At 44.0% G+C, this 14,116-nt stretch overlaps 1 protein-coding gene across 6 annotated transcripts in view; it reads right to left on the minus strand.

Annotated features, from left to right (window-relative positions):
* Positions 1 to 14,116, minus strand: part of Depdc5 (DEP domain containing 5, GATOR1 subcomplex subunit) — a 115,056-nt gene that overhangs the window by 10,291 nt on the left and 90,649 nt on the right. For all 6 annotated transcript variants that reach the window (XM_038325299.1, XM_038325291.1, XM_038325323.1 and 3 more), the window contains exons 33-37: positions 11,821 to 11,972; positions 8,827 to 8,904; positions 7,913 to 8,045; positions 3,395 to 3,503; positions 516 to 743 (exon numbers count right to left, since the gene is read on the minus strand). In XM_038325299.1, the coding sequence (XP_038181227.1) occupies positions 516 to 743; positions 3,395 to 3,503; positions 7,913 to 8,045; positions 8,827 to 8,904; positions 11,821 to 11,972 (700 nt within the window). The remainder of the gene's footprint in view (positions 1 to 515; positions 744 to 3,394; positions 3,504 to 7,912; positions 8,046 to 8,826; positions 8,905 to 11,820; positions 11,973 to 14,116) is intronic.

The raw sequence follows: 14,116 nt of genomic DNA on the forward strand, positions 1-14,116 counted from the left end.
TTTCAGTCCTGGCTGTCCTTGAACTCACAGAGATCCTCCTGCCTCTGTTTCCCAAGTACTAGGATTAAAAGCAAGCCCACCACACCCAGTCATAAGATACCTTAATTTACTCTTGTTTTTTACTTAAAAACCTATTCTTTTCTTGCACGCATGGTGGTGCCTGCCTTTAAACCATACGTCTCCTCATGCTGTGCTGACCCCACCATAAACTAGCTTTGTCACTGCTTCCTAACTGTCATTTTGCTGCTGTTATGAATCTTAATGTAAGTATCTGTGTTTCCTGGTGGTCTTAGGTGACCCCTATGAAAGGGGTCACAACCCACAGGTTAAGAGCCTCTGCTTTAAATCCAGCAGAGGCAAGTGAACAGGCCAGTGAGGACCGCACAGTAAGACCCTCTCTCAAATAAACAATTTTCTGGTGGTTCTAAGTAGGTCCTTGTACATGCTAGATGGCTAGTGACTTCCCTTCCCCAACCACCTGCTATTCCCAGACTCTAACTAGGTCGAGAACTTACCCAACAGTGCAGCTGCCTGGCTCCGTCCTCCAAAACTTCGGCTGAAGGAGCTGTGCCTGCTTGCGTAAGAGGCTGGCCGGCTGGGTAGCCAGGGCAGGAGGAAGGCAGGAATCTCAGAATGCACAAGCTCTTCGGCCACAAAGGCCACCTCAAACCACTTGCGCTGGAAGCTGGCAAAGTCGTCCACTCCTGTTGTGTGCCAGGGAGCAGTGGGCTGCTGCATAGCCACTGGGAAAAAGCAGGGGAAGTAAAGGATCTCCTGTCACAATGCTGCTTTTCTGACTGACACATGGCGCAATACAGATAGACCATAAAACACTATGCAAAGTGAAAGGAAGCGGTATAAAGCCTATCTATTATGTCTCCACACACATGACATTTGTAGACACAAAACCTGTAAGTGCTTGTTCAGGGAGTGTTTGAAAGGGAGGAGTTGGGCAGTAAAAGCTAACAAGAAAGAGGTGGTGGTTCACAATACTATGAATGGCTTTTGTTATGCAGGCTAATTTTATATTATATAAGATTTAATTCAGTTTAAAAAATCTTATCAGTTTTATAATATTTCAGGAATTAAAAAGTTGTGGGTTTTTAGCTTTCTTTTTTCTAATAGAAGGTAAAAATCGATACTAAATTAACAAAAGTACACAATGAATGTCACTGACTATACCATATCATGTATGGACCCAGAGATGAAGAAGTGATTTACCACAATGTGGCAGTCTCTTCCGACCAGTCCCCAAGCATCTGAAATTCACACACTATGAAGGCTGCTTTGAATCCTTGGTGCCTCCAGAGCCATGGCAGCCAGAAATTATGTTAGAAATTACTCCCCATTGGAGAATTCCCTTTTTTCATTAAAAAAGGGATGGAATTACAGTGTTGCTAAGTAGCAGAATGTTTGCCTAATGTGCAGAGGCCTTGAGTTCGATCCCCGAACCACAGTAAACAGGCAAACACATGCAGTTAGCTTCCTGAACTCATGTCCTATATATACAGCTACAGACTCGATCACATACACGAAACTATTTCAGGGGGGCAGGAGAGTATTTATACTGAATATGACCAAAAATTTTCTTGCTTCTTGAAAAATATAGTACAATACAGCAGTGTCTTACTATCAGTTGTTATAAATAATTTGGGGATGATTTAAAGAATATAAGGGAAGAGGCGAGAGAGATGGATTAGTGGCTCAGAGCACTGGCTGTTCTTGCAGAGGACCTGGGTTCAGTTCCCAGCATCTACATGGTGGCTCACAACTGCCTGTAACTCTAGCTCCAGGGGATCTAACACCTTCTTTTGGTCTCTGCTGGCACCTTCTCACATATGGGGTACACATATAAACACACACACCATACACACACACAAAGAAAAGTAAATCATTAAAAGTAATATGAGGGTATATGTGAAACCATGCCAAAGAATGACTATTTAAAACATGTCTTGGAAAACAAGGTAGACTTAGTAGTCTTCTTAAAGGCCCAGTAAGTATAAAGTACTATTGGAGCCCATCACACTGTCATCAAAGCCAACTCAGAAGAATGGAGGCAAGGTGCAAGTTATGGCACCAACATAGGACCCATACAAAATTGTGCTGGGCAGTGGTGGCACGCCAGCACTTGGAGGCAGAGGCAGGCGAATCTCTGTGAGTTCAGGACAGCCTGACCTACAGAGAGAATTCCAGAACAGGCTCCAAAGCTACACAGAGAAACTCTGTCTCTCTCTCTCTCTCTCTCTCTCTCTCTCTCTCTCTCTCTCTCTCTCTCTCTCTCTCTCTCTCTCTCTCTCTTTTTGGGCTGGGCAGCGGTGGCCACGCCTTTAATCCCAGAACTTGGGAGGCAGAAGTAGGCAGATCTACTTGAGTTCAAGGTCAACCTGGACCTGGCCAGTTTCAGGACAGCCAGGGCTGTTACACAGAGAAGACCTGTTTTGGGAAAAAAAAAAAACAAAACAAAACACAATAAACAAAAAAAGAAAAAAAAACAAAAAAGTACCTTGGCCTCTTTTTAAATTTTTTTTTTTTTTTTTTTTTTTTTTTTTTTTTGGTTTTTTGAGACAGGGTTTCCCTGTAGTTTCTAGAGCCTGTCCTGGAACTAGCTCTTGTAGACCAGGCTGGCCTCGAACTCAGAGATCCGCCTGCCTCTGCCTCCGAGTGCTGGGATTAAAGGCGTGCGCCACCAACGCCCGACTTAAAAAATATTTTTAAACATATCTATCTATCTATCTATCTATCTATCTATCTATCTATCTATCTATCTATTTATTTATTATGTATGCAGTGTTCTGCCTATATGCTTGCTGGCCAGAAGAAGGCACCAGATCTCATTACAGATGGCTGTGAGCAACCATGTGGCTGCTGGGAATTGAACTCAGGACCTCTGTCTGGAAAAGCAGTCAGAGCTCTTAACCTCTGAGCCATCTCTCCGGCCCCTACCTTGGCCTCTTTTAGGTTTATTTTCCACCAACACTGTCCTCAATAAAAACATTGTTTGGACTAGAGAGACGGTTGTGTGGTTAAGAGTGCATGCTGCTCTTAGAGAAGACTAAGGTTCCCAGCATCCAAATCAGAGGTCATCCAACCGTCTACAACCCCAGCTCCAGGAAGATCCAACACCTCTAGCCTCCGAAGGTACCTGAATTCTCTCTCTCTCTCTCTCTCTCTCTCTCTCTCTCTCTCTCTCTCTCTCTCTCTCAAATACCCAAATAAACCATCTTTTAAAATAAACAACATTGTCATTCAGTCATGCTTAAATGTGTACAGATGCTGAAAGAGGCTGTCAGAGTGTCAACTTAAAACACAAAGCCACACATGGAGCTCAAGATGCATGGAAATGTGAGAGATTAGGAAAAGTACTCGCCCCTGCATGTGCTTTGGCTCTGACCTCGATCGGGCTCTTTGTCCATTACTATCTTGTAGAAATAGAAGCCATAGATGAAGGTCCGCCAGGCTTCACCAGATGCATGTGTTATGAGCTGCTCTTCCAGCATTTTCTAGGAGAGACAAGGAAAACCTGAAATTCCTACAGGTAACATCTCAAAGAGGCAACCCTTGCTTGTGCACAGCAGTCAAGGCAGTGACAGGAGAACTGAGATCACACCGCTGGTCCCCATTAGACATTGAGAATGTGCTATATGAAAATGAACCTGTTCCAAGTTATTAACTAATGTATTTCATCAAACATTTCAAACATACAGAAAGTAGAGAAAAACTCCAAGTAGATAAACATCTAACTTCAATAAATTTAACATTCTGCTAGGCAGTCTGTTCCTCTTCATCTGAGGGAATGTCTCCCGAGACACCTAAGGGAAAATAAATTGTGGTACACACCCTAAAATCCCACTGGGAAGGTGGAGGCGGGAGGATGATGATCTACCAGACCTTTGAACTGGTACTAATACCAGTGCACCTGTTTCCCCTCCCCCTTTTCGAGACAGGGTTTCTGTGTAGCTTTGGAGCCTGTCTGGAACTAGCTCTTGTAGACCAGGCTGGCCTTGAACTCACAGAGATCTGCCTGCCTCTGCCTCCTGAGTGCTGGGATTAAAGGCGTGCGCCACCACCACCACCAGTGAGTCTTAAACCATTCCTAAAAACAGAAAAGGAAAGATGTCACCAAATTCTTTTTATAAATTTTAATCTTTTGCTCATGGATTATAAGAATTAATATGAAAAGTGCATACCTTACCAAAAGCAATCTACAGACTCAATGCAATGAGATTCTTCACAGAATTAGGAAATATGGAAGCACAGTCAATGTAATCCTGAGCAAAAAGAATAATGCTACAGGGATCCCCATATCTGGCTTCAAGTTATACTGTAATACCTCCCTGGCTCAAGAAAACACCGATCGGTGGAATACAATCAAGGGTCCAGATATAAGCAGTTATAGTCACTTGATTTTTGCAAAGATGGCAAAATAAACAAACAAAACCGCACTGAAGAGAGTCTTCAACAAATAGTGCAGGACAATTGTATCTCCTCATGTAGATTCCTATCTCACTCTATACAAAACTCTCAATGGGTCAAGAGCTTTAAACCCAGACTTGGAATTCTGAAACTCTTAGAGGAAAAGGCATGGAAAATACCTAAGATCCAGGCATAGGTGAGGACTTCCTGAAACAGACTCAGTAGATAATGCCAATAACTGACACTAGACCTCATGAAACTACAAACAACACTAGAAAGCTCTGCACAGCAAAGGACAGTCAGTGAAGGGCGGCTCACAGACAGAAGAAAGCCTCTGTCGTCACACATCCGACTGAGAACTAACGTCTAAAATTTATAAGGAACTAAAGGTAAAAAATACACAACAACAAATAAAACAACCCCATCAATAAATGGAATAATGAAATTCTCAAAAAATGAAATACCAAATGGCCAATAAATGTCAAAAGATGTTTAGAGAAATATGAATTAAAACTATGTGGTGAGTGGCTGGAGAGACCAACGGCTCTTGTTAAGAATGATTAAGTGTAGCCGGGCGGTGGTGGCACACGCCTTTAATCCCAGCACTCGGGAGGCAGAGGCAGGCGGATCTCTGTGAGTTCGAGGCCAGCCTGGTCTACAAGAGCTAGTTCCAGGACAGGCTCCAAAGCCACAGAGAAACCCTATCTCGATAAACAAAAAGAAAACAAAACAAAACAAACAAACAAACAAACAAAAAAAAAACCCACCAAAACCAAACCAAAACAAAGAGAATGGTTAAGTGGCTGCTTTTTCAGAAGACTGGGTTCGGTTCCCAGCACCTGCGTGGCAGCTCACAACTGCCTGTGACTCCAGCTGCAGGGGATCTGACTTCCTCTTCTGGCCTCCACAGACACTAGGTGCAAATAGTGAGGAAAATACCCAGACACATAAAATGTTCCGTATTGAAAACAAACAAAAACTATGCATGGAGTCTGCCTTGCCCGGTGAGCATGCCTGGTGCACGCCCCTGCCACCCAGTGTTTGGGAAGGCAGAGGCAGGAGGTAATGAGCTGAAGAGACCCACGCTCAGCCCTAGCACTCATGTCGGGTGGCTACAAGCTCCAGGTGACCTAACACCCTCTTCTGGCCTCTGTGAGGACCTGCATACATCTGCCTACAGACACAGACACACAGAGAAGAAAGAAATCTTAAGAAAAAAATCACAAGTATAAGGAAAAACAGGCAATGGTTCTCTAAAGATGGCTTAGTGGTTAAGGTGGCTTTTGCAGAAGACCTGGGTTTGAATCCCAGCACCCACATGGCAGTTCACAACTACCTGTAACCCCAATTCCAGACGTGACACCCTCTTCTGGCATCTGCACACATGTGGCACACATACATTTATTAACTCATACACACACACACAAAACACAGATTAAAAATTGATAAAACAAGTAACAAACGCTGACAAATATGAGGGCAAAGGGGACCCTATACACTGCCGGGAGAACAAAAGCTACTCCAGCCACTGTGAAAATCCATATGAAGGGTCCACCATATAACCCAGCTATACCACTTGTGGAGATTTACCCAAAGGACTCCAAGGCAGCACAGCATAGCACAGCATAGCACAGCACAGCACCTGCACAGCAATGATTACTGCAGCGCCATTCACAGAAGCTGAGTTAAAGACACATTAAGTGTCCACCAATAGAGAACTGCATAAAGAAATGTGGTATGTATACACAATGGAACTAATACAGGCAATATTCTCAAGCATGTTTTTTAATATTTAAGTTTTTCTGTTTTATTTGTTTTAAAGATTTATTTATATGTATTGGATCCTCTCGAGCTGGAGTCATTGGTGGTTGCAAGCCCCCTGATGTGGATGCTGAGAACCAAATTTTGGTCCTCTGGAAGAGCAACAAGAACTCTGAACCAATGAGCCATCTCTCTCTTGAGTCCCAAGATTTGTTTATTTTATATTATTGTTACTTTATTTTATGTGTCTAAATATTTTAAAAAAGGTTTTACATAGATATGTGTTGACATGAGAATGAGGTGTTTTATAGTATTTTAAATTTAAATAATCCTTGTATTTTTACCAACTTGTTATCGATAGCGTGCTTCTGACATTTACCCATGTTGGTATATGTACTTCTGACATTTACCCATGTTGGTATATGTACCTCCAGCTCAGTTCACTTAAACTGGCATAGTAGCATTTCACTTTATCAATAAGAAGATTATATTCTCAAGGAGACGGGGTTTCCAGGGAAAAGCTATGTAAAATAGCATGTCAAGACCTATAAAGAGCGAAACAACAGCCACATTCTTATTCAAATAGTTATTAAATTTCCAGTGCAGTGATGACAAGACAGCTGGTCAACAAACTATCTGGCTTTCTACTATAAACCTCAGTATGGACAGGAAACCTTGAACCAGCTCAGTCAACCTGACCTAATTCATTCCTCTGCATAGTTCACTCAACAGTGAGTTGAACTTGGCAATAATATCCTAAGTGTCTACCATGTGTAAATGGAAATGAGCACAGGGGGGACCCATCCAGGCACAAAACACATGAGATGAAGTGACTCCTAAGTCTGGTGCCTTGTACTACTTACTATGTGAAGAAGCCTCTGACGCACACTTGGAATTCAACCTTGGGACTTGGACACACAGGCATAATCAGGACAAAATTGGGCTTGGGGCTGGGGAGCACGCCTTTAATTCCAGCACTTGGGAGGCAGAGGCAGAGGCAGGCGGATCTCTGTGAGTTTGAGGTCAGCCTGGTCTACAGAGTGGGTTCCAGGACAGGCTCCAAAGCTACAGAAAAACCCTGTCTCGAAAAAACAATATGTATGTATGTGTATATATGTATATACACATACATATATACACATACATACATATATATATACATACATACATATATACACATACATATATATATATATATATATATATATATATAGAGAGAGAGAGAGAGAGAGAAACAGACAGAGAGACAGAGAGAGAAAGTGAGGGAGGCAGCGAGGGAGGGAAGGAGGGAGTGAAGAAGGAAGGAAGAAAGGAAGAAAAAAGAAAGGAAAGAAGTCCTTCATAGATATTTATCTGAGGGACAAGAACATACAGACTCTGTCCAAAATTTGTCAGTGCAGACAATAAATCCTGGCAGATTTTAAAGTCAAAGTATGCGTGCACGCATGTGACCTGTTTATACATTTCTAAGACAAGAGTCTCACCATGTAGACTAGGATGGCTTCTAGCTTATGATCCTCCTGCCTCCACTTCCTCAGTGCTACCACGGCTAACCCTAAGGTCTTCAAGGGAAGGAGACCTTACTTACTTACTTCTCTTCTGCAAGACTTGTCCTTTCATCAGCTCAGACAGCCTCAGCCCAACTTGAAAGCCTCTTTACCGTCGTGGCTAAATACTTCCGTGACAGACCCTCATCACAATGATCTGGGCAGACGAGCCCTCCCCGCTGTCTCACCTGCATGATGTCGATGGCCATCGCCTGCGTCTGGACCCCCTCCACATTGTTCATCAGCCAGTGCACCACCTCAGCACTGATGAAGCAGCATGGTGCAAGGCCTTTCTGCTCAGAGAGCAGCTGGACTCCTGTCCTGAATTCCATGAGCGAGCAGAAAATATGTGCCCAGCAGCAATAAGGAAAAAGAAAAGATGAGACGTAAGGGCTCTCCACAAGAGCATGCACTGTCTGAAGGGAGGATTCTCCATAGGACTCAGCCTAGGAAGGCTGAGGGAAATCTCCATGACAGGATAAAAGAGCTTCATCTGTCAGGCATTATACTAGGTACTTCATGTAAGAATTTAATCATTTCATTAATCATGTGTGTGTAAAACCTCATGGTAAGGACTGGCAAAATGCTCAGCACATAAAGGTGCCTGCCACCAAACCTGACAATTTAAGTTCAATTTCCGGTAGCCACATCTGGAAGGAGAGGATCAGTTTCTGCAAGTTATCCTCTGACTTTCATATATACTGTGGCATACAGGTCTACCAGCTCCTCACAAGTTAGTACATAGCATGTAACTTTAAAAAAAAAATCTCATTTTACACCTTTAATCCCAGCACTGGGGAGGCAGACACAGGCAGACCTCTGTTGAGTTTGAGAGCAGTCTGGTCTACAGAGCGATCTCCAGGACAGCCAGGGCTGTTTCACAGAGTAAACCCTGTCTTGAAAAACAAAAACAAAAACCAACCAAACAAAATCTCATTGTATAACCAAGGTCGCAGAGGCTCAGGGAGGTCAGGTGACTTGTCCAAATCTCACAGATGGTGAGTGGCAGAGTAAGGTGTAAATCTGCCCACCCACACCATCATGGCAACCCTTCCCTCAGGTACCTTCTGTCCTTGCTTCATAAATGTGCCTAGTCACTTACGAGGGATGCTTCATGGCTTCCAGAATCTCCACCAGGGTAGAGGATGATGTCAGAGAGCTTGCTGCATGCGGCTGAGAGCTGTGACACAGAATGTAACCAAGCAACAAGAGTGGGTTTTAGTTTCAGTGCTGTGGGCTGTGGTGAACAAGTATTCGTCCTCTATGCGAAACCAGCCCACATTACCTCTGCTTCTTCTGGAGTCAGATACCAGGACAGTATTGAAACTGAAGACAGTCAGGGAAAATTCTGGATTGTTATATCCAAGGGCTAGTTCACAATGCATTCCTATTTCCAAAGTATGTATACACATTTTAAAAAGGCAAAAGTGATTTTGTATCTAAACACAGCACCCTTTTAAAAAAAAAGCATCTCCCTCTCAATCACATTTCTCTTTCGTTTTTATTCTTTTATTTATATTCTTGCCTGTGGAAGTCAGAGGAAGACTCTGGATCCCCTGAAACTGAGTTACAGGCAGCCCTGGGCCACCTAATCTGGGTACTGGGACTCAGCTCATGTCTTCTGAAGAGCACGACAGCTCCTAGCAGAGACATCTTTACCTGCAGTAACACTGCTTCCTAGAAGACTTAGGCTGCTCTGATTCTGCCTGCAGCCTCTCTCACATGTTACTTAGCCTAGGCCAATCAAAGAGCTGCTGCATGATAATTTAGTTGAGAACTTACAGAAAAGAACCTAAGAATTATCACTAATCAGCTGTAGGACCCCTGGATTTTCTTGATTTTTATTTCTTTACCTGAAAACAGGGACAGTGTTGTTCATGTCTTTCAGGATAGTGTGGGGCTATGTAAAACAAGGCACAAGCATGATATACGTGGTGCCTAAAGTGTAGTCAACACTAAAGCAAGTCAGATTAGCTAAATGAACTAGCGAAGGTCCAAGAGTTGGGAAGCATCGGAATCCAGATTTCATTCAAGTGAGTCACATTCCCAAAGTCCTGCTCTTTGCACCATCTGCTGCCCAAGTTCTGCCTTGACGGTGTGACAGTGCTTAAACATGCGCAAGCCAGCTGTGGTGGCGCCTGCCTATAATCCCAGCATTCCAGAGGTTGGGTTGGGAGAATCATGAGTTTGAGATCAACTTGGGCTACGTGGGAAGACCTATTATATCAATGGGGGAGGGGAGGTAAGAGATTAATATTCAGCAGCTGAGTGGCCCCACCAACCTAACTCGTTAGTTCTGGGTCTCAATCAGAAACTCCTCAAACTTCTCCCTTTCTTCTCTTCCTCAGTCTTCTGGATGCTTATTTTGGGAGGCAGGGGGTTCAGGACTCAAGGTAGCATTTCAGATTCTCAGCCCCTGTGTTAATCCCCAGCATGACAATAAAAACCTAAAACCAAAATCTCAGGGTTAGAAAAAGCCTTCAAAGGCCTTTGAAGAGAATTTCCTTCAAATCCTACATCTGAGTTCAAGTGTCTAGTCAAGAGAAGGCCTTCCATTTGTGAACACCTTCAAAGGCAGGGAACTCAGCTTCTCCCAATGCAGCCACTGCTACTAAGTTCCTACCATGACAAGGAGTATACACAGTATCACTTTCGGTCAGGGGTCCTGCTAGCCTACACTCCAGGCCCTCTTTCTTCTACAAGCAGACAAAAGCCTCCCTCTCTACCCTCCTGAGCACACGGCTATACTCTCCTCACGCACACTGAGCAGCCGCTCCAATCTCCTGCATGGCCAGGACTAAAGGCAGCCGGGAGAGAGGTAGAGCAGAAAGTCAGGACTGAGCAAGCATCACCTCCTGGCCAGAATGAACACTCAGAGGTGGATGCAGTGGAGGCAGAAGCAGTCCAGAGCTTACGGCATAAAGAAAATCAGAGATTGCCGCTCTCAGTGAAAGCGGTGTAAAAGTCAAGTTTCTTAGATCATATAGCTAAGTCTGCTCAGTCAGTACAGTGAGCCACGAAGAACAGATTAAGTAGACCTGCCACCCATAGCCAAGTAAGAATGTTTCTCAAAACTGACAATGGCATCAAAACCTAGGTAATGTACAATTATCCTGTGGGAGGGTGTCTTTTTTGTTGTGTTTTTTTTTTTCATTTTTTCCCCTGAGACAAGTCTCATACACCCTACGTTGACCTCAAATGCACTATGTAGCCGAGAAAGATCTTGAACTGCCCCTCCTGCTTTGGTTTGACAAGTGCAGGAATTATAGCTATGTGACACCATGCCTAGTTTAAGAGCAGAGGGGCTAGAACTCAGAGCTTCATGCGTGCTAGGAAAGCACTCTACCAAATGAGGTGTATCCCCCAAGACCTTGACTGAAAAGAAAAGTGTAGGGTGGAGGAGGATCTCAAGACAGAATTTCTCTGTATAGCCCAGGCTATCCTGAAACTCACAATGTAGACTAGGCTGGCCTTTGAACTCAGAGATTCACAAACCTCTGCCTTCTAAGTCCTGAAACTAAAGGTGTGCACTACATGCCTAGATCCTGATTAAAAATTTAAAAAATACTTTTACCTTTAAAAAAAAATCACTGTGTGTGTGTGTGTGTGTGTGTGGAATTTGAGGTCAGCCTGGTCTACATAGTGAGTGAGTTCTAGACAGCCAGAGCTACATAATAAAGACTTTAAAAAAAAAGCCAGGACATTTACTAAGCAAATGAGGAACAGGCAGTACTCTTCTCCTATGGATTCTTAGGAACAGGAAGAGAAAGGCCTCGTTTACCCACAATGTGTGCCTCATCCAGTGATAGTGCACTTCCTTGCTGATTGCGTGCCATCCAGTGCAAAGCGCCATGCTTTGGGCACCATCATGACCATCATGACTAGGACTGACATCATGCCTGACACTTTCTGCATCGCTGAGAGAACACAGATCTCCCGCTTTGCCACTTGGCTGTGAAGACTGACTCCTTCAGGGTCCCACATATTACCTGTGGCAGCTAGAAGGTGACCCAGAGCTCTGGACTCACAACGACTGTGCTCTTGGTTGAACTTTCCCCAACCAACAGTACCGTCAGTTTGTCATTCTGAAGCTCACCTGCAGTCAGAGTTTGTAGAGGGAAAGGCCTGTTCTCCTATGTTCTGGGAGTTCCCAAGGGTCTGGTTGCTACCTCTATCCACGGACTGGCATGTGCTGACCCCCAAACTGGCACCGTCCAATACCAGAGCAGCTGTTTGGTCCACAGATGCCTGCAAAAGGGTAAAAAATTAGCAGATAGATCTAAAATTAATCAAAGGAACAGTAAATAAACTATCCCGGTTTATTAAGTCAACAGACATTAGATAGATATTCATTCACATACATTAAAGCTATTTACACACACACACACACACACACACACACACACAAAAAGCTATTTACACATATGGTTTGTTCCACTCCTCCCATTCTCAGTCCCCATTGGTCCCTGTTGGGAGAGTCAAAGGAGTGTAGGGACCAAACCCAGTCCTGGTGCATTGCCTTGTCAGAGAAATTAAGGATTTACACCCTCTAAACCAAGACAGACAGAGGCCAGGCAATCACAATAATCCTAAAACCAAAGCAACAACTTCAGTACCAGATTCAACCCAAAAAACTGACAGACACCAAAGGAAATTCCCCATAAAAAGAACACAGAAGGCTAGGCAAAGCAGTGCGCCCCTTTAATCCCAGCATTGTTGGCAGGCGGATCTCTGAGTTTGAGGCCAGCCTGATCTACACAGAGCTCTAGGTCAGCCAGAGCTACACAATGAGACCCTGTCAAACCATAGAAGTCAAAATCACCCCCAAGAAGACTGAGAGGAGGAAAAAAGAAATTTGGGAAAGGAAAATGGATTGGCATCCTAGGAGGGACCTTCCATCCATGATGACTCAGCCTTCCCACCCCTTTCCTGGATCTGTCAGTGGTGCATTCAGCTTTCTGACAGCCCAGGTTCAAACCTCAGAGGCATCTGAAAAGTCTCTCCTCTAGCTTCATCCTGAGAGAGGCCTGATCCTCTGTCCTCCCCTTGTTTCCCCCTCCATCTGAGAAGGCTGGACAGGATCCTAACTGGCACCACAAAAGCAGCCCTTTTCCTGAAAACCACCTATGAGCCACTCCCATTTGCATCTTCCTAAAAAACAGTTCCAACCTTGCTACCCTGCTACTCTGAAATCTTGAACATCTCTGTGCTATCACGCTGTGAACTCTACGGAACATATAGCTGACTTGTGATCTCAACACAACACCAACTGTTCACCAAGTCTACCCTTCCAATCAAATAACCTTATCTGTATAGCACTGTGAGTTCTGTTGTCCTGTGGCTTCTTATCTCACTGGCTAAAACCCCATCTCAGTGGGTGTTCCACCTTAAAATGCTGATCCCTCACAGTTTCCTGATTAGTCCCACCCCAGCCCCCAAGTGGTAAATTTCACTGAGCCTGCTGAGGGAACTGTTCAGGAAAGTAGTTTATCTGCCTCATATCCTCTAAGGGTCCTAAGTGCAGGCCCCACTCACCTAAAATCCCTGCTGCAAAGATAAATGTTTACAAAGAATGGCTACCCCTTTCAGAGCACTTCTAAAACAGAATAAAAGCCTTAACTGACAGTTCTTGAATACATCCTTCAGACAGAGCCTTGTATTATCAGATATCTTGTTAGATGATATAAATATTGTTGTTTCCAAAACAGAGCTTGTCAAAATCTCAGTACTACTGTCTCTTGGGATCAAACGAGTCTTTGTCATAGGGTGCCCTGCGCGTTGTAGGATGCTGAGCAGCAGCCCCACTCCCATGTTAGATGCCATAATACTAGCCATGGATGTGTCAAAAATACTTCTAGATATTACCAGCTGTCCCAGGACATTAAAAAAAATGCTCTGGCTCCAAAAGAACCACTGTGCTTTCTTGCAAGCAAGGCTCAATGACTTAAAAAGCAAAGCAAAACAACACAAGAAAAAGTCAACTCTGAAGGCTTCCATGGGCGCCATAAACGCCCAGAGGAAGTACTGCAGGAGGCAGCCTGCAATAACCACTCACCACCTGTGCACAACCACGAAGGCTTAGGACAGGTACCATGCTCTAACACTAAATCAGAACAAGCTAAATAAGTAAGGGAGACTGGGCCCAGCACTGAATACCCAAGAGTAGCTCACAGGGCCTGCTTTCTAGGTCCCTTTCATGGGGTTGATTGGGGAGCAGAGGTGTGACTAAGGGGTCATCACTAAATCAGGAGCTGGCAAACATCTTCCAGATAATAAGCACATAGGGTTTTGCAAGCGACATCTCTGTTGTCAACACTCAGCCCTTCACAAGAACACTGAAGAAGCCATATGTGAACGAAAAACCTTAGGAAAAAAAAAAAAAACCAAAAAGT

The sequence above is a fragment of the Arvicola amphibius genome, chromosome 1 (genome assembly GCF_903992535.2).
Source record: "Arvicola amphibius chromosome 1, mArvAmp1.2, whole genome shotgun sequence".
NCBI lineage: Eukaryota > Metazoa > Chordata > Mammalia > Rodentia > Cricetidae > Arvicola > Arvicola amphibius.